Below are 26,420 nucleotides of genomic sequence, written 5' to 3'. Positions count from 1 at the left end.
AAAACATGATAATCGCTGTGTGTATCGCCTAAACATATTCACAATTAAACCAAATTCCAAATTAACCCGTACAATAATTATTATTATTAAACCTATAGTGAATAATGTGCTGTAAAATAATTGTTTTATATCTGCCTAATTATTGCTGAAAAAAGGATTATGTGCCTAAATGTTATTTCAGTTTTCGGTTTGTTTGATAATTGTTTTTGAAGAATGAGGTGTGCGGGGACCCCCATACTACACGGGGCCCCCCCGCCACGCGGGGTCCGCGGGTGCGTTTGCCACGCGCCTGATGAGGTGGGTAGAATTAATCAGCTGATCATTTCTAGATTAATTTTAAAAGTAACGGTCCGCATAGAAGTATAAAGTTTTTTAATAACCGTTTTATCCGAAATCACTTTTTCTAATGTTGATCAAATACATGATATTTTGTTAGTGACCGTTAGCCAATCAGCATAACATCAAGTAACTCTAGATTTTAAATAAATAAAAAACCAACAAGTAAGTCTGGACATACTGACTGCGGAAAAGCACTATCGGATACATCCAATAGGAAAAAAATGAAAACTTAAACTACAAAACTTAAGTGGTTTAAAACATTTAAATTAAAATAACCAGGCATAATGAAAGAATGGAACTTGATAGAAAATTTCTGAAATTTTTCATCACAATGGTAGATAAAAATTGATATATATTTTTTTATTATTAATATGTTGGAGTGTTTATTATGTCGACAGTAAATAAATGATTAAAATAAAATTTATGGTGTTATTGTTTAGTGGTTTTAAATGGCATAATTTTAAAAAAGGCTAAAATAAAACACATTTTGTTTTTATAAAAAATAGTCTTACAGAAACTAAAAAGTATACTTAAAGCAAAACAAATAGGATAAAAATAGATCCTAAACAATCGTTAAAGAGGGATATTAACATTATTTGCTTCTTTTATCTCTTTTTATGAAATATATTTAAATGTGATTGTTAACCCGGTTAATCTAATGATCCAACCGTTCGTAATTAAACTACCAGCTGATTACTCTCAGCACTGATCTTGGAACAGCTGATTAGTAAACTACCTAATCTAGGATTTTAATTCCGAAAACCCCTAAAAATTACCTATCTGGATCAGCTGATTAATTCCACCCACCTCGTTAGGAGGGTTAGTAGAATCACAACGTATGGCAAAAATCGAGTTATTCGGATCACTTTCCGAACGCATTGACTCGTTTTCAGATCACTTTTCGAACGTCTGGATTAGTAATCCTATCAATCAGATCACAGTTTCCGAAAACCCCTAATATATATATTATTTTACGGTAAAAGGTTGCAATTTAGTTTTCGAAAAATAAAAAATCATGTTTACAGAGTGATATCTCGGCTATTATTACACTTACGGTAATTAAAAAAAAATAAGTGGATTCGTTATTCCAAAAGCTTCATTTTTGCTTTATATGAGTTTTGCGATAAAACGCTATGTTTTCTAGTTATTTATAAGAAATGACCGAAAAATATGCTGTTTTTAGATGAAAAATCAACATTTTCAATCCTAAATAACTCGGAAAATATTAATTTTCCGAAAAAATGTTATAGAACATTATTTACTTACATGAACATTATTCATCCCTTTATTGATTTTTGCAGTTAAAATGGGTGATTTGTTTTTCACCGACGAGAAGGGGTGGCACTCACCCCCAGGGTGAAAGCACACATCGCTACTATGTTTCTTTTGTTTTTTACATATATCTCTATTCACTGTTAAAATTTCATGTCAATCGGTGCGGGTGTCAAGAATTCGGAGGTAATACCCTATTTTTATCCTCGCTTACTCTGGCCTACAATCTTTTTTTCAGAGTATAAAGTAAAAAAAATAGTCGATTTTTTTGACCCACACTAGTGTCTACAGTATTGGGATTTCCGTATATTTTGTAGGAATGCTTTGGCAAAAAAAAATTCCCAATTTGTTTTTCTCAAAAACTATGTGAAATACCCTTTTTTACAAGGGACAAAAAATGTAGTAAATACTAGAAAGAACAATTTTAGGGAGTAGTTTTCACACTTTTTGTACCTTTTCTTGTTTTTAGTGAAAGTCAAATGTTAAAGTCCTTAGCAAAACATACCCACCCCAAATCTCATTCAAATCAGAATATCGGTTTTTAAAATATCTTAAAAAATATGTTTATTTTTTTAAAGTTTCATGTCCTCTAATAGACGGATAAGAGGCTGTTTAGAGAACCAACCAACCAAGACTACAAAGACTAATACATATTTCAAACTTATTTTATTAGGACGTAGACCAGTCGACAAGTAGTTTTAGGTGGAAATAATTAGCGGCAAGTTGCAATAACACTTATTCTCTTTATTTTGCTTTGTTGAATACTCTACTAAATTTGCACGGTCTATCGATCCCGGATTTGGCCGCCATATTGGAAAATCCTGTCAAATTATGACATTTTTTTTTTAAATAACTCGGTCTGGGTGCACTGTACAGAAAATTTGCAAGAGACCAAAAAGAAAACTATTTAAATTCTCTACAAAAAAGGTCATATTCACTGATTTCGTGCATGAACAGGTTAACGAGATACAGGCGCTTAAATAAAAAGCTTATATTTTCTAGTGGTTCATTTAATATGAGAAACTGATTCTATGTAAATTTGAATAATTTGCCAGTACAAATTTGTGTTTTTCTTGTTTTAGTATCTGTTTAAATTTCAACAGAAAATGTTTAATAAACGTTATTATTATTGTGCTCGATAGGCCTAATCCACTTTCTTGCCGTTACAAATGTTCTATTTTTATATCCATATGACATGATATGCTTTATAAGTATGTATTTTCACCGTCTGCTTTTTTTGACGTAGAAGGTTGATCAATTGACTCATCAATATATTCTTCATCAAACTGTTCATCTGGTTCTTGTTCAATGTATATATCTTCTATATTTTCGTTGGTCATTAATTCTTCTAATCGAGAACATTGATTTACTGGTGATACTTACTGCACTATGCGAGTCTCAGAATAACATCTACTTTTTAAAGCAAGGAAAGGGAAAATACTCTCTATTCACCCTCTGCATCAATATTGGATATGGCTGTGAAAGAAAACATTTTGTTTTTACATGCATTTAGTGGGTGCGACACCACTTGACCACAGACAAGTTTGAAAACTGCCATTTAGTGTTTTAGAGACCCAAATGCAAATCCAGAAAGCATAGCCAACGTTGGAATTCAATTTCATCTTGCTTTATGGGTCAAAGAGCGACGACACATCACTACACATCTATAGACATCGATTTTTTGCGCAATCTATAACAAAGAGTTTATTTAATCTTGCATCCCTATTCCTCCAACCGAAGATGCGGCTCGCATGCACTCATTTCGTACATACCTAAAAGTCCAAAAATGGTACGGTGACGAAAAAATACCCACTGACGGGTTGGAAGCAGTTGTCCAATGGACTTATACCGATTCCTATGCTGCAAGACGCCGCTCCCCAAGAGTTATTGAAGATGATTTCTTGTAAATGCATAAAAGGTTGCAACGCAGCCTGCAGCTGCAGAGAAGCAAGATTACACTGTTCGGTAGTGTGCGGTTCCTGCCAGGGAAAAGCGTGTTCAAATTCTGAAATAACTCTAGAAGATCCAGGGGGCGACGAAGAAATCGATTCTCGATTAGAAGAATTAATGACCAACGAAAATATCGAAGACACAGACATTGAACAAGAACCAGATGAACAGTTTGATGAAGAATATATTGATGAGTCAATTGATCAACCGTCTACGTCAAAAAAGCAGACGATGAAAATACATACATATAAACCATATTATGTCATATGGATATAAAAATAGAACATTTGCAACGGCAAGAAAGTGGATTAGGCCTATAGGGGAAATCACTTAAAAAAAGTGCGCCGAGTGCTCTACCGCCAGGTGGTTTGGAAACGAGCACAAGAAAAACACAAATTTGTACTGGCAAGTTATTCAAATTTACATAGAATCAGTTTCTCATATTAAATGAACCACTAGAAAATATATGTTTTGTATTTAAGCGCCCGTATCTCATTAACCTGTTCATGCACGAAATCGGTGAATAGAACCTTTTTGTAGAGAATTAAATAGCTTTCTTTTTGGTCTCTTGTAAATTTTCTGTACAGGGTGGGTCAAATTCGACGCTTTTAAATGGAAACACCCTTTTCTATAGGAGATAGACGAAAATTAATATCGGTGTCTGGAGCTCAATTTTCATCAAAAACATGATGGTGAAAACCGCACATCAATATCTGTTACCGTTTCGGAATTACGGGGTGTTTTTCAAAAATGTGCATTTTTAACAAATCTCTGTAACTTTTTTGCTATAGAAAATTTTGTATTTCTATGAACACATTTCCAAAGCACCTTTTTACGTAGAATTTAATGGTTTAAGTATAATTTTTTTAAAATTAATAATTTAAGAGTTTGGTTTGGTTTGAAAAAATTTTGAAAAAGTTTGGTTTGGTTTGAAGAAAAATTGATTTTTTATTTGGGACATCCTATATATTTTTAATTAACTGAAAAGAAATTAAAATTACCTTTCCAAAAATATAGCACACTTGATATTTTGTTATAATCCCCTTCGAAATACCGGAATTTTTAAAAGTTCACCACTTTAGTTGGCTTTGGACCCCTTATTGATGATATGCCCTTAATGGAACTCGAAAACATATTTTTCCAGCAAGACGACGCACCGCTTAAAGTTATCAGCAAATTTTTGCAGCCAATTTCAAGAATAATTGAATAGCTAACCAAGATCCCAGCCGTTCGCCGTCGAGGCCGCCTGACTTTGTGCCCATGGATCTTATCCTATGGATATATTTGCGGAAGAATAAAGGTTACTTATTCTTCCGTATAATCTAGACAAGAATTAGAAATACTTAGCAGTCATGAGAGAGTATCTTTCACCCCCACTGAGTTAATGAATTTCTAGAGAAAGGTTCAAAAACTGCCCCGTCTGTCCATAACAGAAGACGGTCGATATGTCGAACACCTGTAGCAAAATCTCATGTCTTGGTTTGCTATTTATTTTTATTGTTATTAGATATAGTTTAAATGTGTTGATGTTGGTTAAATATATTTTAAATTATTATAAAATTCTCCATCTCTCATAGCAAATATTATTTTCGTTTTAATTGATGCTCACAGCTAGATTTTTTTTGCATTACAGCCGGTGCCGTTCAAAACCTACTTATTTAAAGCGGGCGAATTTTTATATACCTACTCTATATCTCAAAGAGGAATCGAGCAAAATATCAAGTGTGTTATATTTTTGGAAAGGTAATTTTAAATTATATTCAATAAATTAAAAATATATAGGGCGTCCCATATAAAAAATTAAATTTTCTGTTGATAATTCTTAAATTATTAATTTTTAAAAAAATATACTTAAACCACTACATTCTACGTAAAAAGGTGCTGTAGAAATGTTTTCATAAAAATACAAAATTTTCCATAGCAAAAAAGTTACAGCGATTTGTTAAAAATGCATATTTTTGAAAAACACCCCGTAACTCCGAAACGGTAACAGATATCGATATGCGGTTTTCGCCATCATGTTTTTGACAAAAATTGAGCCCCAGACACCGATATTAGTTTTTGTCTATCTCCTATAGAAAAGGGTGTTTTCATTTAATAGCGTCGAATTTGACCCACCCTGTACAGTGCACCCATACCGGGTTATTTAAAAAAAAGCATAAAAATGTCATAATTTGACAGGATTTTCCAATATGGCGGCTAAATCCGGGATCGATAGACCGTGCAAATTTAGTAGAATATTCAACAAAGCAAAACAACGAGAGTAAGTGTTATTGCAGCTTGCCCCTAATTATTTCCACCTAGGCCTATTTAATACGACGTACCGACTGGCCTTACGAAGGAATCGCAGAAAGAGATCTATAGATGCTTCACATGTAGCTACCAAACAAAATATACAGGGTGTCCCAGGGTGAGCGTGCATTAGAAGTTTCTAGAGAACCACAATATCTAGATTGGAGATTTTTTGCACATCATTATTTTACAACGAGATCTATCGATTAAAAATATTTTTAATATGGCGGCACTTCTGGAAATACCGGAAGTTGACAGCAAATTTCTTATTTATGGGTATCCCCAATTTTTATTACAAACTTAATTTCTCTGTAAAAATTTATGAATTTTGATATTAAACACTCTATATCCAACAATGACCGTTTTTGAGAAAAAACATATTTAAAATTTTTGGACGAAAAAAACTACCTGTCAAAAAAAATTGTATAGCCGAAAAGTCAAATTTAGTGATTACCAGAGCCACAATGACATAAAGAGAAGACATGTGGCTATCGATTTCAGCAATTAAATTGTTTAAATGTCTTATTATAATAATGGCGGTAGCTGTCATGGAATTGAGCAATTAAAAAATTACCATAAATCATATTTTTCAAATGGAAACCCACTATTTTTATTTCACTAATGAAAAGGTTTTTCAGTTCGTTACCTTTGTTCCTATACCTAAAATAAATCGTTTTTAAGTTATTTAAGATTTAATTTAAAAACGTATATTTTTCTCGGTTTTATCTAGCTTCCTTTGATATTAAGTGTCAGACAGAGATTTATTTCAATCTGTCAGAAAATGAATTATTTGAATTTCCTATATTATAAATACTGCATTCTTAAGAGTTTAAAAAGTGTGTATTTATAAAAATATATCTCGTATTTTTGCTCTTCAGTGATATTGTAGATATTGTTCCGTGATATCGTAGTATATCGTGATATCTCTAGATATTATTAATAATATTCCGTATGATCGAAAAAAAAACAGCGCAAATTTGGCTCGGAAAGGATGCTGCTTCTTGAACAAAGCGTCACAATATGATATGGCCAGATCTATTCTTTTGCGTTACTTGACGTTTAAAGTCATAGGCTACTAGTTAAAATCAAGAAAAATATACGCTTTAAAACTAAATCTTAAATAATTTAAAAATGACTTATTTTAGGTATAGGAACATGTATAGTTAAAAAGTAACGAATTGAAAAGCCCTTTTACTAGTGAAATAAAAAAAGTGGGTTTCCATTTGAAAAAAATGATTTATGATAATTTTTTAATCGCTCAATTCCATGACAGCTATCGCCATTATTATATGACATTTGTACAATTTAATTTTTGAAATCGATAGCCACATGTTTTCTCTTTATGGCACAGTGGCTGTGGTAATCACTAAATTTGACATTTAGGCTATACACATTTTTGACAGGCATGTTTATTTGTTCAAAAATTTTAAATATGTTTTTTCTCAAAAACGGTCAATGTTAGATATAGTGTTTAACATCAAAATTCATAAAATTTTACAGAGAATTTAAGTGTGTAATAAAAAATGGGAGCATCCATTTAAAATAAGAAAGTTGCTGTCAACTTCCGGTATTTCCGGAAGTGCCGCCATATTGAAAATATTTTTAATCGATAGATCTCGATGTGAAACTATTATGTGCAAAAAATCTCCGAGCTAGATGTTGTAGTTCTCTAGAAACTTCTAATGCACGCTCAGCCTGGGACACCCTGTATATCAATAATATTGCTTACACTCACTCTAAAAATACACCGAATATTTAAATATACGAAAAAAATTGACTTACCTGCTTTATCCCCTCTCCCTTCATATGAGAAATCCTGTTTTTTAGTTTTATTACAAGACTGTGTTTAATATTTAAAAATCATTTTATTAGAACGAAGGAATTGAAGGAACCGCAGAAAAAGGTCTATAGATGTGCCGTATGCGGCTGTCAAAAACAATATAGATCAGATTTTGACCGGCATATGAAAGTTCACATGGCACCGGGAGAACGACAGTTGTTTGCATGTCCACATTGTGACAAAAAATATAAGAAAAAAGACAGCTTAAAATACCACCTTAGGGATAATCATATTGATTCTAGGTAAATATTTTGTTAGCTTAAGTATTCTAGATCATATACCGCGCTGGCAACTCTTATTTTTGTGTCGATATTTACATGTGTGGAAGTGAATCGTTATTAAGGAATCTTATTAAGTCGGAGTGCGAAAAAGGCAGCGATGTGCTGTTGCCACATTTCTCAGAGATACGCCATTCATTGTCTAGTGGAGTGAAATCACGCTCGAAAGGCGCTTATTTTTAAAAGTTTTTTTCGGAAAGATATAACTATAGATAAAATCATTACATATGTTTCTGGGTATCTGAAATCGAGTTATAAGAAACCTTTACCGAAAGTACCGGGAATTCCCGGTTCTTTTTAGACATCAAAAAAAGGGGACTCGAAATTATTAATTCTCGGTTCTTTCGGTACTTTCGGGACTCGATAATAATAATTAAAAACATATTTTTTCTTACGTGCGAAAGACTTTTGATACTTTCTATAGTCTGTCCAACGAGAAGATCCTTGACAGTGATAGATGTGTCTGTCATTTTAATTTCAAAATAGTTTATTTTATTTTACAAAGAAATAAGTTGGTACAGCTGGAACGCATAGCAGGAAATTAATATATGTATTTAAAATTTGACTGACAAGCATTTATATGCTGACAAGTAACTTCAAAATATTGTGAAAAAAAAATGTATAAAACTGAAAAAATGTAATCGAATTATTTTATTTAATAAAAAACGGTATGTGTTAATACAAAACAAACAAAAACAAGACACCACATACCAAAAAATATAAAAAAGAACCATTTCTTACTTTCAAGCTTTATGAAACTTCCCGCATTTATGAGTATATTTATCAATATAACTTATGTACAAATACAAATTTGTAATATTCCTTCCATTTGTAGGAATAAATATAACAACATAAATAAAACAAACTATTTTATTAATAATAACACTTCCCAAATTTTATACCTCACAGGTTGATTAATTAACTTTAATCTTAATTTTTTTAAACTATTACATTTTGACAGTATTTTTCTGCAGTACTAAAATCCATTATTTACCTATCGTGTGATGTCGATATTTTACAGCTACTCCAGTTTTTAGTATGTGTTTAGTATGGTCTTTCTACCATATTCGAGATGCACTTATCTACGACGAGATGGTATACGAACTTTATTGATAGTAACTTTATTGGTGTATCTGTATAAGACTTTCTGCCTGGGCAGCGAGTATTAACCATAAACTGTGCTCTGGGTTCTACAGTTAATTTTCACTCGATTTTTCCTCCACTTGACTTCAAAAGACACAAAACACACGTAATAACACGAATCAAAATGCATCATCTTCCAAAACGCAGGGTATTTGACAAAAGTTGTCACAAAATTATAACCTATAATTTGGCAAGACTTTGACAAACGTCAAAAATCTAAAGGCGAGTTCATACGCATCGGCGTCCGTTTGTCGTTCATCGTTCCGTCAAACCAATAAAATTGAAATACGATCTGTCATTTTTGAAATAAACCAATAAAACTGGTTAAAAACAACAAGTGACGACGCATGACGAATTTATATTTAAACCCATCCATAGTTAACTTAAAAATTATTAGAAACTTTTTTTAGTAAAATAAATAGATTGGTATGGGACGTCATCTGCTTTTCTTCTGTCATCGTCTGTCGAAATCTTACCTGAGAAAAAAAACAGAGTTTAGCGGTCGAAATCAAACTCTTATAAATAACTAGTGATGCTATCTCTTACTGTTCTTACTTCTGAAGTTATTTTGAAGTGTTTATAATGTTTATTAACAATTATTGAACTTTAAATATTTTATTTTTATTTTTACTATAATATTGCTAAATGTATTAGTTATATTTTTTTGTGTTATGTTTTATACGCCATTTGCCATCTTTAGCTAATACTACCGTATGATCGAAAAAAAAACGGCGTCCAGTTGGCTGGGAAATGACGATCGATGACATTTTCCCATATAAATTTACATATAAAATGACAGCGATCTTCATTTCATAGCCATCGCTGACGCCGTTTTTATTCGATCATACGGTATATACACTACTGGCAAAGGAATATTAGCAATAGGAGGTTTTCAATGCGATAAAAAAAGATGGTCTTTTCCCTACCATCGTATAGGGGAAGTGATCATAGAAGTGATACGACGAGAGAGCCCCTGCGAGAGGGGGCGCCGGGCGGGTCCTTAAGACGCTTGTGTGGGGGCTACCGCCTACTAATAGAACAGAATCGAAAAAATAGAAACAGGACGGACAGTGTTGCCATTCAATTAAATCGAAATTATGTTGGCTTGTCAAAATCCTAAATCTTCTAATCCCATTATCTTGCCTACTTAATGAAATATTAAATAAAGTACGAAACAATTTTACGAATGTTTTCTCTAGGCACATAACTTCTTTCTAAAACGAAAAGTAACATGCAAAACTTTGATATCATTTCTAAAATAGCAAGTGCAATTCTATGAAATGGCAATACTGTACGATCTTCCTAGCAGTCGCCCCGACACAGTCGGTCGGCGGCGGCGCTTCACAAAGCCGCGGCTGTGACAAAGGAATTAGGCCGAAAAAAACTTTATAAGGAGTAGACGAACAGGGTTGCCGGGTTTGTTAGATTATAATTCCATACGAGAACAAAATTCTCGGTAGATCTTCAACAAAAATTAAAAGTACAGAAACGAAATAAAATATAATATTTAAGTCCAAAATTAGCATTCCTATGTGTCGTAATAATAGATCACTCAAATAAAATACAAATATAATAAATATAACAAGAATTAGAAATAGCTAGGTATATTATTTAATATTAAAAAAAATATTGAATTAAATAATATTAATATATTAATAAAAACATATAAAACTATAACAAGTAGGGATAGCAGTCACAAATTAGTGTAGCAGTCACTTTTTACCTTTGTACAAATTTTGATCAGTGATATCTAAAATTAATTTCATTTCAATGGGAAAGCTGTGCAACTCTCAACTCTTTTTCATATTAATATATTTTTTGACGGGAAAATCACTAAAATATTTGTCCGAATTTAGGTTGTTTCTTAAATTAAATTTTGTTTTTTGTTTACATTTTTGGGGGAAAATATGGGTTCAACTTTAGTAGATGAATGAAATAAAATCTTTTCAAAGATATCAACTTCTTCGGGCATGTCGCCAATACCGCGCCTCATAAGGAGTAATAAGGATTTTTAGGAATATCTCTGTAACTCTGCAACTAGACAGAACGATGACCTGTATGTGTGTTATTACTAAATAAAATTTAATGAAACAATAATAAAGTCAGATTATACAGATTCCAACGCGGCAGTCGCTTAATTTTTAGTCAAATAAGTCAGCTTTTAAAAGTGCTTCTATTGTAAAACTAAAGACGCAGTTGAATATATCATTAGATTTTTCTTTAAATCGGTAGATCGGTAGCTTACAGACGAAACCGGTAGACCTGGCAACTCTGTGATGAACTGACGGGAGTCGGAATAGCGAGGTGCGGAGGCGCGGGAAGGGAAATAAAATAATGGCGATAAATAAAGGGCAGGGAGATGGGTATCATGAGTGGATGGGAGGTGGCGGAATTTCCAAAATTTGTTATCTTATTGGAGTTTGTCTAAGTAGACAGTCGTAGTGGAAGTGGAAACGGGGAAGTTGTTGTCCATCTCTGTTTAAGCATAGACTTTTTATAGGCGTTTCATTCCAATGCATGTAATTCCTATGCCTAGAGATCCATTGCCGGGCCTATATATGTAACTAGCGTGTACCCGCGACTTCGTTCGCGTCGAATTAATCATTTATAATGGTGATGGTAAAGCAAAGCAAGAATTTCCATTAACATACAAACTGGATAAAATTTTCTCACATTTATGTCAGCATGAGAAAAAAACAATATGGCGATATTATGATACAGTGTGTCAATTTTAAAACTTCCCACCCTTAATATCTTTCTTGCAGTTAAAAATATGGTAAATTGGAAAGACACCTCAATTTTATTTGTAAGGGGGACGCTCTAAATGAATATTTTTAGCCTTTTTCTTTCAACCCCTTAGGAGGGGTAGATGTCACCTTTACAATCTTAAATGGGAATGGGGGTCAAGTGGCACATCGTTTTAAAGGGCGTTTAATTCTCTTTTCAGTGGTATCCTACTTTATTGCTTTTTATCCAGAGGTTTCAGAATAATCGCGTTTCAAAGTTGCAGAAACAATTAAACGTGCCTGCATTGAGATTTTGGTTTTCAGGTTAGTGTTTACACAAAAGTTATTGAAATAGATCTCCTTGTAGTACAAATGATTAGAAGATTATGTTACACCTCTTACGCCCTATCTTATAAGTTGTTCAAAATGTTGTCCATTTTCCTGTAAACAGTAATAAAGTCTGTTTTCAAACATCTCCCTAACATTTTGGAAAACTTCACCGGGAACTGACAGGCATTCTGCTGTAATTTAAGATTATCAATATCAGTAGATTGTGTTTTATAAACAATGGATTTAAGATGTCCCCCCAAAAATACAAAAGTCTAAGTGATCTTGAAAGCCACTCAATTGGTCTCCTTCTGCCAATCCATGTACCCGGAAATCTCTCGTTTAACCACTGTTAACAAATCGTCCTGTGAAACTGATTACAGGTTGCCACTCATTCGAATTTGAGAAAGGAAACGTTAATGTTTATGATGTTTTCTGTTTATTAGTATTTCGAATTTCGACCCCCTAGAAAAATGTAATGGCTACGTCCTTGTTACCACCTGATCTTCTAGTCATTTGTACTGCAAGGAGATCTACTGCAATACTTTTTGTGTAAACACTAGCCTGAAAACCAAAATCTCAAGGCAGGCATGTTTAATTGTTGCTGAAACGCGATTATTCAGAAATATCTGGGCAAAAAGCAACAAAGTAGGATACCACTGAAAAGAGAATTAAATCCCCTTTAAAACGATGTGCCACTTGACCCCCATTCCCATTTAAGATTGCAAGGGTGACATCTACCCCTCCTATGGGATTGAAAGAAAAAGGCCAAAAATATTCATTTAAAGTGTCCCCCTTACTAATAAAATTGACGTGTTTTTCCGATTTTTCATATTTTTAACTGCAAGAAAGATATTAAAGGTGGGAAGTTTTAAAATTGACACACTGTATAACTTGGTAATATTTGAGGGGTAGTTTCATCTCGTTGGAATTTGATTTTCGAAAAATCCGTTAGCCAAAAATAAGCTTTTTACGTCAAGCAGTTGAAGCAGAATCGTGGTTAATCAATTACCCAACTTTTTGGAACACCCTGTATGATTTTTTAAAAATTTCAAAACATGTAAAAAAGCAAAATAAATTATGCGTGTCCAAGCGTTTTCCCGAAAGACTAACCGTTTTTTAAATAACAAATATTGTAATATTTGAAGGGCATTTTCACCCTCTTGGAATTTGAGATTCGAGAAACCCCTCCTTATCGAATCTCTACAACCCACAGTGCATCCGTTTGCCAAAAATCAGCTTTAAACGTCAAGCAGTTTAAGCAGAATCGTGATTACTCTATGGTCATATTTTATGAAACACCCGAGGAAACACCCTGTATAAATTTTTAAAAATCGTAAAATATGTAAAACAACAAAATAAAATATACATGTTTAAGAGTTTTTCCGAAAAACTTACCGGTTTTTAAATAAAAAATATTCTAATATTTGAGGGGTGGTTTCACCCCCTTAGAATTCGAGTTTCGAAAAATCCCTTTCTCTACACCCTAAAGTCAATCCGTTTTCCAAAAAGTCAGCTTTTCGTGATTAATCAATGACCAGATTTTTCGAAACACCCTGTATACATTTTTAAAAAATCTTAAAATATGTAAAAAAAAACAAAATAAAATATAGGTGTTTAAGCGTTTTTTCGGAAACTTGACCGTTTTTTAAATAAAAAATATTGTAATGTTCGAGGGGTGGTTTCACCCCCTTGGAACTGGAATTTCGAAAAATCCCTTCTTATCGATCCCCTACACCCTAGAATCAACCTGTTTGTCAAAATTGAGCTTCTTACGTTGAGTGGTTTGAGCAGGATCGTGATTAATCAGTGAGTCAGTCACTTAAGGATTTAATATCTATACTAATAAATAAAATCCTTAAGTGATGACATTTTGGCATACAGGTTGATTCTAGGGTGTAGAGGTTCGACAAGAAGGGATTTTTCGAAATTCCAGTTCCAAGAGGGTGAAACCACCCCTCAATTATTACAATATTTTTTATTTAAAAAAACGGTTAAATTTTCGAAAAACGCTTAAACACGTTTTATTTTGTTTTTTACATATTTTAAGATTTTTTAAAAATGTATACAGGGTGTTTCGAAAAATCTGGTCATTAATTAATCACGATCCTGCTTAAAGCGCTTGACGTAAAAAGCTGATTTTTGGAAAACAGATTGACTTTAGGGTGTAGAGGTTCGATAAGAAGTGATTTTTCGAAACTCGAATTCTAAGGGGGTGAAATTATCCCTCATATATTAAAATATTTTTTATTTAAAAACCGGTGAGTTTTTCGGAAAAACTCTTAAACACGTATATTTTATTTTGTTGTTTTACATATTTTAAGATTTTTTATAAATTTATACAGGGTGTTTCATAAAATATGACCATTGAGTAATTACGATTCTGCTTAAACTGCTTGACGTTTAAAGCTGATTTTTGGTAAACGGATTGACTGTGGGGTGTAGAGGTTCGATAATGAGGGGTTTCTCGAATCTCAAATTCCAAGAGGGTGAAAACGCCCCTCAAATATTACAATATTTGTTATTTAAAAAACGGTTAGTCTTTCGGGAAAACGCTTGGACAAGCAAAATTTATTTGTTTTTTTTTACATATTTTGAAATTTTTTAAAAAATCCTACAAGGTGTTCTAAAAAGTTGGGTAATTTCTTAACCACGATTCTGCTTAAACTGCTTGACGTAAAAAGCTTATTTTTAGCAAACGGATTTTTCGAAAGTAAAATTTCAAAGAGATGAAACTACCCCTCAAATATTACCAAGTTATATAATAATATCGCCATATTGTTTTTCCTCATGCTGACATAAATGTGAGAAAATTTTATCCAGTTTGTATGTTAATGGCAATTCTTGCTTTGCTTTATCATCACCATGACAAATGATTAATTCGACGCGAACGAAATCGCTGGTACACGCTAGTATTAGTATAATTGCTTACACTCACGCTAAACCAAATACATAGAATATTTAAATATAGGAAAAAAAATACTTACCTGCTTTCTCCCCTTACCCTTCATATAAGAAACCCTGTTTTTTTTATTTGATTACAAGACTGTGTTTAATATTTGTCATTATTGTTTATTAGAACGAAGGAATTGAAGGAACCGCAGAAAAAGGTCTATAAATGTGCCGTATGCGGCTGTCAAAAACAATATAGATCAAGTTTTGACCAGCATATGAAAGTTCACATGGCACCGGAAGAACGGCAGCTGTTTGCTTGTGTGCACTGTGGCAACAAATATAGTACAAAATCCAACTTGAAACATCACCTTGATAATAAGCACATTGATTCCAGGTAATTTTTTTAAGAATTATACTTATACATGGTATTCCGAACTGTATTCCGGAAACTTCGACAGCATATTCTGCGCATTAGAATAAGTAAAGAAGTTTGTATAAACTTATGTCCTTAAAATGCTTCGTTTCGGAGATACAGGTATTGAAGTTTAACTTTTATTTCGATTTTTTCGAAATAATTTTTGGACTAATGTCGATACTTTGATGAAAATTGGTATCTGTGGTTTTTAACATGAGAAATTTGATTTCGATGTCAATATAACTCCTACTTGTACGGGGCGCCACCTACATTTTTTTACTATTTTGAAGAGTAATAATTTTTCGTCCGTCCCTGTATTACACTACCGAGTAAAAATATATAAATTTACACCGAGGGTTAAACAGCTGACCCAAATTCTGTACACTAAACCTCCTAATAGCTAAAGAATTCCTGAATACCTCCTGGAAAATCCTGAATACCTCCTGGGAATTCCTGAATACCTTCTGGGAAATCCCATATATATTTTTTGGGAATTCCTGATACTATTGAGCATACGAAATTCGTAATTAGTTTCAAACTTTACAGAAAGTTGAAAAAAGTATCCAAAATCGACTCGATAAAAAAGAGTTTGGTTTGATTTGGTTTGGTTTGCTCATTAGTTTGGTCGATTCCTATTCTTAAATCATCTATCTCTTCCTCTTGATTTTCAAAAATACTTTCTTCGGCTATTTGCGAATCATCAAAAACAGATTAATTTTCATCACTTACTGCAGATTGTTCTTCTGAATTTTTTGTTATAGTGGCAGAGTTCCTTGAAAAATTTTCAACTTGCATTCCCAGCTTTTCAGTTACAGCAAGTGCTTCCTGCAAAGAGTCCATCACAATATTCTCAATGTATTGATCAGTAAATACATTTTCAATATCTTTCACCTCATTATTTGCACTCTACACTTCAATTTGTTCATCGTTTTGGCCCTTAGAACAAACTCTTTCAAATCTTTTCTGCTCTCTTAGGAAACGTATTATAGCTCTTAAACATGGGTAATATTATTAATCGATCTAATTCTGTCCAATCGTTGCAGTATGTCTTTAATACTATAATTTACTACCGTAGATTGCGTTGTTGTCATGGACCTTGTGGCTCGGAATATTTTCTCATAGCTTTGACTGTTAAAAGGCAAAGGAAGGAACATATCCTCTGTCAGGTTTGGATCTTATGTGTTCCGCGAAAATGTATAATTAAATCAGTGCATGTTCATCAAGCATATTAATTAAATCAGAGCATGAACGTTCAACTCGATGCATGTGTAACTGTTATTTGAAATAAAATGTTCTCCAATTTTCTTATTATTCATCATTAGCAATTTACGCCAAATACGTAAAAAAACACACAATACCATAAATTATATAACCTTCTTTTTAGATCCAAATTTATTTTCAAATAGGAACATATAACTAAGTTCATCATTCTTAAATTTATTGTTATTTTATTTATTCCTTGGTTCCTGCACCCTCAGCAACAGTATTAAATAATTCAAGGACTTCAATGGAACATATTTTTTGAGCTGCCTTAAAATTCATTTTATCTTCCAATTTTAAATCAGTCCTAGTCCGTAGGAGTTCAGTCGAGTGTTTTTGTATAAAAAAAAACAATACACCGAGCAATACACCAAATATTGTAATCCTCGCCAAACTAATTCAAACAGAACTTTTGTTTCGGGAAACGATTATGACGTCACTGTATACTAATGGCATCTGTTATATGTCATTATTATTAAAGAAATGTCTTTGTCAACAAATCGAGGAAAACGACGGGTTTGCAGTAAAAACATGCATTTTTTAATCGCTTATATTTCCGATAGATCTTTTTTTTTTAATTTCTTCTTGTCTGTGGGGCTTTTATAATTAATTATTTGTAAGCTTCATTCAGAACCTCGCAATTAGTGGAATAAATTAGTAGTTTCAATTAGCGTAGAAATTTATTCCTTTAATTTGAATGTAAGCAATCAGAACGTCATAATTAGTGGTAGACATTTTCAATTAGTAGGAAAAATTATCATACTTTTAACTTTTCCACCAAAGAATATACCTAGCTAGAAAAAGAATGGACTCTGCCATACTGAAAAATGGTCCTACAGAAGTGGCGCCATCTATTGAGTAGGGCTTGTCTTAAATGGATCGAAGCGCGGGCTTTTTAAATGAGCGTTTTTGTTGAATTTTACTCTAAAATAATTAAATTTGATTATTAAATTTTATTTTTCACACAAATTCAACGATACTAATAACAAGTATTGTTGTGATGTGTAAAAAATAAGATTTAACAGTATAATTTATACAATTATTAAATAAAATTAAAGCCAAACATGTGAAATATTATTTATTATTTAAAGTTCTTATTTATAAGTCAAATATTTAAGCATCGTTTATTAAATAAAACAAGACCAACGTAATACGCCCAAAGTTTTGTAAATGGAGTAAATATAAATAGGTACTTTAATGATGGCAAATATAAAAGACTTACATTATATTTTTAGGGCCACAAACAAAAGGAATTGTCTAATTAAAACACATATAACAAATTCAGGGGCGGGAAAGTGAAATACCAAAAGCAGTTCTACCGTTTCCACGGAAATCTCAAATGAAATAGTTCCAGCCCTAGCCACTAGGTGGTAGTGCAATTAATTTTTAGGTTAAGAAGTTGCTACTAGTTATTGCCAGATGGCGTTAAATCAGAATTTTTTTTAGTTTCCATAGTTTCCAACGGCCATTGTCATATTATTGTCAAATTCTCAAAAAATATTGTGGTTGTCATAGCGCCAATCATAATATTATCAAATCAATATCAAATAAATGATTATCAAAATGTTTTTCAAACTATAATTTGTTATATGTGTTTTAATTAGTCAATTCCTTTTGTTTGTGGCCCTAAAAATATAATGTAAGTCTTTTATTTTTGCCATCATTTAAGTACCTATTTATATTTACTCCATTTACAAAACTTTGGGCGTATTACGTTGGTCTTGTTTTATTATAATAAACGATGTTTAAATATTTGACTTATAAATAAAAGCTTTAAATAATAAATAATATTTCACATGTTTGGCTTTAATTTTATTTAATAATTGTATAAATTATACTGTTAAATCTTATTTTTTTACACATCACAACGATACTTGTTACTAGTATTGTTGAATTTGTGTAAAAAATAAGATATAATAATCAAATTTAATTATTTTAGAGTAAAATTCAATAAATACGCTCATTTAAAAAGCCCGCGCTTCGATCCATTTAAAACAAGCCCTACTCAATAGATGGCGCCACTTCTGTAGGACCATTTTTCAGTAGTCCATTCTTTTTCTAGCTAGGTATATTCTTTGATTGTGTCTTTAAACATTGTGAATGATCGTAAACTAAAAAGTATAAAGTGTAATTGAAACCACTAATTTATTTCACTAATTGCAAGGTTCTGAATGAAGCTGTAAGTGTTTTAATTCAAATTTATTTGTTATGCACTGAGCCTACTGTGTGATTTTTATCAAAACGAGGTCAATATTCGTGATTTGATGCGTATTTTTTCGAGCTATCTCATCCTAGATCTCCTCCATACCTCCTGGAATTCCATCATAAATCCTGGGAAATCCTGTATACCTCCTGGTAAATCCACATTCTTCTTAAGAAATCCTATATACTTCCTGGTACTTTTTAGGAATTCCCGGGTACTTCCTTTCGAATGTACACCTACCTCCTGCAGCTGTTCACCCCTCGATTTACGCCTTATTTCACGTAAAAAATGTCTGTTGATAAAACTCGCTGCGAGCAACCGTTCTCAAGACATTTGGATTCTTAATAATTGATACCAGTGACAAAAATTAAACATGTTCAATAGATAGTTTCTGAGCTACAGGGTAATGAAAATTTTGCAATTTGGCCATCCCCGTATCTTCGTTATTGTGAAAAAAAGGGGAAAAATGTTTCTAGTGGAACTTTTTCCATAGAATATAGTGGCGTAAACTGTTTTTTTTTTGGAAAAAATATTTTCGGAGATTTGGAATTATTTTTTTTGGTAAACTAAATGTTTTGTCAAATCGTACACCCTGTATATTTATATATTGTATGATCCAGCTTACTAAACTTCTCAAAAATTTATAACACTGTGTATTGATTTTCACGATTTAGTCTGAAATTGATATTTATATTTTTATTTTTTTTTAGTCTGTACGTTACCATTGAACCTCTGTGATATACAGGGTGTCTCAGGCTGAGCGTACATTAGAAGTTTCTAGGGAACCACAATATCTAGATCGGAGATTTTTTGCAAATCATTGTTTCACAACGAGATCTATCGATTAAAAATATTTTCAATATCGCGGCACTTCCGGAAGTACCGGAAATTGACTGCAACTTTCTTATTTAAAATGGGTGCACATATTTTTTATTTCATACTTAAATTAGCCGTAAAATTCTGTGAATATTGATGTTAAACACTTTATACTTAACATTAACCGTTTTTTGAGAAAAAAAATTAACATTTTTGGACGGAAAAAACTGCCTGTCAAAAAAATTATATAGCCTAAACGTCAAATTTAGTGATTACCACAGTCACTGTGCCATAGAGAGAAGACATGTGACTATGTATTTCAAGAATTAAATTGTTCAAATGGCATATAATAATGGCGGTAGCTGTCATTGAATTGAGCGTTTAAAAAATTATCATAAATCATTTTTTTCAAATGGAAACCCACTTTTTTTATTTCACTAGTGAAAAGGTTTTTCAATTCGTTACTTTTTAACTATACATGTTTCTATACCTAAAATAAATCGTTTTTAAGTTATTCAAAATTTTGTTTGAAAATGTATATTTTTCTTGATTTTATCTAGCTTCCTTTGATATTAAGTGTCAAACTGTAAAACAATTAAATTTAGACAATTAAATTTCCATCTGTCAGAAAACGACTGATTTGAATTTCCTATATTATAAATACTGTTGCTTAAGAGTTTAAAAAGTGTATTTATAAAAATATATCTCGTATTTTCGCTCTTTAGTGATATCTAATAGTTGATATTATTAATAATATACCGTATGATCGAAAAAAAAACAGCGCAAAGTTAAGTTCGAAATGATGATCGATAACTGAAGATTAATTATTAAGATTTCTGAACAAAATGTCACAATATGACATGACCAGATCTATTGTTTTACATCACTTGACGTTTAAAGTCATAGGCTATTGGTTAAAATCAAGAAAAATATACGCTTTAAAACTAAATCTTAAATAACTTAAAAACGATTTATTTTAGGTGTAGGAACATGTATAGTCAAAAAGTAACGAATTGAAAAGCCTTTTCAAGTGAAATAAAAAAAATGGGTTTCCATTTGGAAAAAAATTATTTATGATAATTTTTTAATCGCTAATCATTGACAGCTTCGGACAATTTAATTTTTTAAATAGATAGCTGCATGTCTTCTGTTTATGGCACAGTGGCTACGGTAATCAGTAAATTTGACGTTTAGGCTATACAAATTTTTCTGACATGCAGTTTTTTCCGTCCAAAAATTTTAAATAGTTTTTTTATCTCAAAAACGATTAATGTTAGGTATAGAGTGTTTAATATCAGAATTCATAAAATTTTACAGAGAATTTAAGTACGTAATAAAAAATGGGGGCATCCATTTAAAATAAGAAAGTTGGTGTCAACTTCCGGTATTTCCGGAAGTGCCGCCATATTGAAAATATTTTTAATCATAGATCTCGTTGTGAAACAATGATGTGCAAAAAATATCCGATCGAAATATTGTAGTTCTCTAGAAACTTCTAATGCACGCTCAGCCTGGGAAACCCTGACAAATAGTCCTAATTCTCAAACCATAAAATAATTAACTAGAAAGAAGTGTCAACTCTGTGTTAAATCGTGGAAACACGATACGCCACCGAAAGCCTTCGTTGTCGTCTGGAGAACTAATTTTCCAATTGACAGGTTGACATGATGGCTTCATTTTTATTTCCGTTTCCGGTTACTCTATGGCGGGCCCTCTTTTAGTTTAAATGTATTTTGTACTCTTTCTTATCATAAATAAAACAAAACAAAATTTTATTCAAACATATTTATTTGAAATATGAGACAACGTGACTAAATAAATATAAAAAATAAAGAATTGAATGATTTCTACAGCAATTACTTAATTATATGCAATTTTAACCTAAATTAGTAAGGTATAAGCATGACTTACAGTAATGTGTAAATAAATACACGTATTCACAGCCATCAGGGACAGAAAACGGGGGCAGGAACATGAAAACGGAAGCCTTATACAAAAACCTGAAAACAGAAAAACAAATTTTTTTGTACTAAAATTAACAATGTAAAAATATCAATAGGTATAAAATATAAATATACTCTTTAAAAAAAGCGTCCATTATTCCCAAAGAGACCTGGCTTATAAATCAAAAAGAAGCAAAAAGAGACTTTTAGTCGGATAACATAACCAGATTATCAGTTCGATTTATTGCATTATTGACAATAAATCGCACATACTGGAGATAGCTAATGTTGGCGATAGTTAAAAATGATCTTACCTTGCTGTAAATTGTTTCCATTTTCAAAAAAATCGCCGATCAAAGAGATTATAACACCATTTTCTTGCATCTAAAAAATGTAAAAACAGTGTTTATTTACTACCTATTTTTCATATACATGGGACATACCTACTACTGCAGAAACGTCATTTTCTCCAGGATTCTTCATGTAATATATATTTTATATACTTTATTACCTTTATATTTATAAATTTCAGCCGAAATATTAAATTGAACTTCCAAATCGAAACTAAACGGAATGAATTAAAATGGCGTCGAATATTTTCTAATTTGTTCTAGAACAAATCTGAAGTTGTCTCTGAAACTGAAATCTGTCAATTCTAAGCTGTGAAGTTAGACAATAGTTAGACAAAAACAATGCTGTCATTGTCTAGGCGGCCATACTTGTCGTGAGGAGAATGACACTAATGACTGTTTCCAATTTTCCTATTTCACTGTCACCCCCCTGTCTCAAACCGTTGGGATTATAATGGGATCGGTTTGCAGATATAAAGGCGGGTTCTCACTTGTCAGTTTCGCTGACGCAGTCTGACTGATTCATTATCAATGAAAAATAAAAAACAACGATTGTATTCACACGTTTCATGTTTTGCTACATTCAGTATTCCAACAGTTGGAATTTTAAAGTAATTAAAGTTATTTTCAGTTGGTCCAAACATTCTAATGTGGTGATTTCGTATAGACATGAAAATGGTTAAAACAAAATTGAAACCAGATGTTCGCGAAGTTTGTTTACAATTAGCAAATGAATTACAGAATATTCTGGTGAATCAGAAAAGAAAAAAAAAACGTCGTAGGTGGTCAGGTCCTGGATAATTGCGAAGAAATAAACGGGGTGCTAGTGAAACTATATTAAAAGAATTAATTAACTTAACTTGTAAACTGCACAAATCACGAAAATGTAGTTCTCACGCTTCAGTTTCTATTCATTATTCGATAATGATCAGTCAAAATGAAAAAAAGTAGAACTGGTTTTCACTTTAACTGAAAGTACGAATGTACTGATCAATTAACATGAAAATGTGTTCTGACGTTCATTGTTTGTTCAGTATCACTGAATCAGTCAGACTGCGTCAGCGAAACTGACAAGTGAGAACCCGCCTTAAACGCTTGCTTGATAGCATTTTCCAAGTCTTCGACATTGATATAGTTGCCAAATTGTATATTAGTCGCGGCCTACTAATAAAAATTATTTTTTAATGAAAACTCTTAAATATTGCAGTAAATTGGAAGTAAAAGCAAGTAAGTCAATTTCTCTCCAAACAGAAAAGCAGGAATGTTCAAAACGTTACAAAAGTAAAGTACAGGAACTTATAAAAATTGCGTAATAGAGAGATTGGTTAGAACGTGGTAAGGGTATTTTTTATAAATACAATACCATTGTAACGTACGAACCTTGTACGAACTCGTCAATAAGTTGCCTGGTTCTTTTTTTTTTCTTTTTTTTTTGCCTTTTTTTTGCTTGACTCAAAAGCGGCTCACCCTTTTTTTTCAGATAAAAAAACGAGATTCGGTATATTAGCTGGTATTAGTATAAGACATAAATTCGGATTCATTGACATATTCAATTGTTTTTGATCGCTTCCTGTTTCACTGGAAATGATGAACTTTTGATTTTTAAATGGCACTCTCAGTAATTTTTACTTTATTTGATAGAAAATTTCACTCTGAATAGAATGACATATCACATGTCAACTTTTGACATTTTCGCTTAAAGAAATCGTATTTTAAATTTCAATGTAGAGTGTTTTATCTAGAGAATTTTAATCAAGGAGCCTTGGAAAAATATATTTTATCGTCTAATATTTTTCGTCTCTTGTCATGGTCGGTTAAAAGATGCCCGAATCATATTTTTAATCATATCTCAATTTTTTCAAATGGAACAAGGGTGGCTCATTAGCATATTTGGAAAAAGCATTTTTTTATGAATATATTGATACCACACACTTGGTATTTTGAGTCAAATTGTCGTTATGAACCGCATGTTATAATTTTAAATAAACCATATGCGAGAATGTCAAATTCAGAGCGTAATTTTCTATCGATTAAAGTAAAAAAATACCGAGGATGTCATTTAAAAATCAAAAGTTTTGTTGTCATTTCCGGTGAAAGAGAAAGTGACCAAAAACAATTGAATACGTCAATCCTAATTTATGTCATATCACTAACATACCAAATCTCGTTTCTTTATCTGAAAAAAAAAATAAAAAAGTTATAGGGGTGTGTCACTTTTGAGACGCACCCGGCATATAGTAGTTTTATCTGTTTTTCCTTTATAGTATAACTTTGACGCTATAATATAGCAACCTCTAGTCAGATATATTATATTTTTTGACTAGAGGTTACTTTTTTCTCAGTTTTGCGGCGTCTAAAGATGCTTACACTCACGCTAAACCAAATGCACCGAATATTTAAATATAGGAAAAAAATTGACTTACCTGCTTTCTCCCCTCACCCTTCATATGAGAAACCCTGTTTTTTTATTTGATTACAAGACTGTAGATTACTGTATTTTGATTACAAGACTGTAGTTTAATATTTAAAAATTATTTTATTAGAACGAAGGAATTGAAGGAATCGCAGAAGATCTATAAATGTGCCGTATGCGGCTGTCAAAAACAATATAGATCAAGTTTTGACCGGCATATGAAAGTTCACATGGCACCGGGAGAACGACAGTTGTTTGCATGCCCACACTGTGACAAAAAATATAAGAAAAAAGACAGTTTAAAATACCACCTTAGGGATAATCATATAGATTCTGGGTAAATATTTTGTTAGCTTAAGTATTCTAGATCATATACCGCGCTGGCCACTTTTATTTTTGGGTCGGTATTTACATGTGTGGAAGTGAAACACGAGTGTCTACGGGTAGTCATGCTTTAGTCATGTCTCATGACTAATCTTAAGCCCCATACTCACACTTCGTCCCTTCCTCGCGTTACTTCCTCGCCTTACTTCCTGCGTTACTTCGTCCCTTCGCTTCCTTCTTCGTCCATTCGATGCTTGGAAATTAGTCGATTATGCAACAATACACCATAAAACATTTTTAATATAGCAGAGCTACATGTTTATTACGAAATATCTGGTAACCTCTAAAATTTTTATTATAAAACGGCAATTCTTTGTCGTGTCAAAAATAAAAATTCAATTTTAATAATATAATTTTTTTTAATAAATCCGAATATTTCAGCATCATGTACAAGGTATATCAGTATGAATGTACAAGGCCAGTCAACAATAGAGTAAAGTTTATTATGTCATTTATATCGAAACTATGAAATATGACATACTAATTAAACGTTGATGTCAATCCCCATTTCTTCAGATATTTTTGTAAAGGCTTCATACACACTATTTCTATTTTTTTTTTATTTTTGTCGCTACGATTACATAAATATGGACATGTATTTCTTCACAAATATGAATACAATATTGTCTTTTCCTTCCGTTTTTAAGACTATTGTGTGTGATATCTATTTTTATATCGACTGGCGATTGCTAGATGTACAGGGTGTCCCATTTTTGTGTGTTTTATGGGGTTTCTGGTTTAAGAGTAGAGATATAAAGATGCCGTTTTCACATCATTGTTCTACTTATTATGAAACTAAATATGCTACACACAGATTTATCCTAGCCTTCTTAGTTCAAATTTATTTCTTATTTCATTCTTTTATACCTTTTATTTTTTAATTAGTAGAAATTTTTGCATTGTTCGATAACCTTTGTATCTCGATAATTTTATAACTTATCTAAAAGGTGAAAAGGGTCAGTGATGAGCGGTGGGTAAGTACCCAATTTGTAGATAAATAAAATCTGAGTGTATATGTATATACCTGTACATTTAGATGAACATCCTAATTTTATAAAAGGTATTTCCGACGACCGCATAGTAAATACCCGGTATAATACCGGGAACAGGAATATACCAATATATATTAGGAATATTGTATAGATATATTCCTGATATTACTTGTATATTTCTGGTATTTTACCGGATATTTCCTATGCGGTCATTGGAAATACCTTTTATAAAATTAGACTGTTCATCTAAACGTACAGGTATATACCGGATACCCTAATTTGTTTTTTTTTCTACCTATTGAGTACTTACCCACCGCCCGTGTCTCGTTTTTCAGGGAGAATGCAGTGACGAAACTAGTTCTTCGTTGGGAGCTGTCTATTTCGAAAAATGACTCAAACTTATGTTCTTTTTTTTAAACAGGACAATCTATATATTATTTTTTATTTTATTTGCCTTGTTATGAGCTTTCTAAAATTATAATATGTATACCCTAGGTATACTTATTTATTTAGGTACTGCTAAACGGCTCTTATTTTAGAGTTATATTATAACTATACATCAAAATTAGCGTGGAATAGCCA

General features: G+C 32.0%; 1 protein-coding gene across 9 annotated transcripts in view; it reads left to right on the top strand.

Moving 5' to 3' along the window:
* Positions 1-26,420, top strand: part of LOC115889167 (gastrula zinc finger protein XlCGF26.1-like) — a 56,352-nt gene that overhangs the window by 7,477 nt on the left and 22,455 nt on the right. For 6 of the 9 annotated variants that reach the window (XM_030909115.1, XM_030909117.1, XM_030909114.1 and 3 more), the window contains exons 4-6: positions 7,726-7,935; positions 15,247-15,456; positions 24,593-24,799. In XM_030909115.1, the coding sequence (XP_030764975.1) occupies positions 7,726-7,935; positions 15,247-15,456; positions 24,593-24,799 (627 nt within the window). The remainder of the gene's footprint in view (positions 1-7,725; positions 7,936-15,246; positions 15,457-24,592; positions 24,800-26,420) is intronic. The other 3 variants (XM_030909119.1, XM_030909118.1, XM_030909121.1) reach the window with 3 other exon arrangements.

This window comes from Sitophilus oryzae, unplaced genomic scaffold, assembly GCF_002938485.1.
Source record: "Sitophilus oryzae breed Bouriz unplaced genomic scaffold, Soryzae_2.0 scaffold_811_pilon_pilon, whole genome shotgun sequence".
Classification (NCBI taxonomy): domain Eukaryota; kingdom Metazoa; phylum Arthropoda; class Insecta; order Coleoptera; family Curculionidae; genus Sitophilus; species Sitophilus oryzae.
This window is presented reverse-complemented; position numbering and strand designations above follow the sequence as displayed.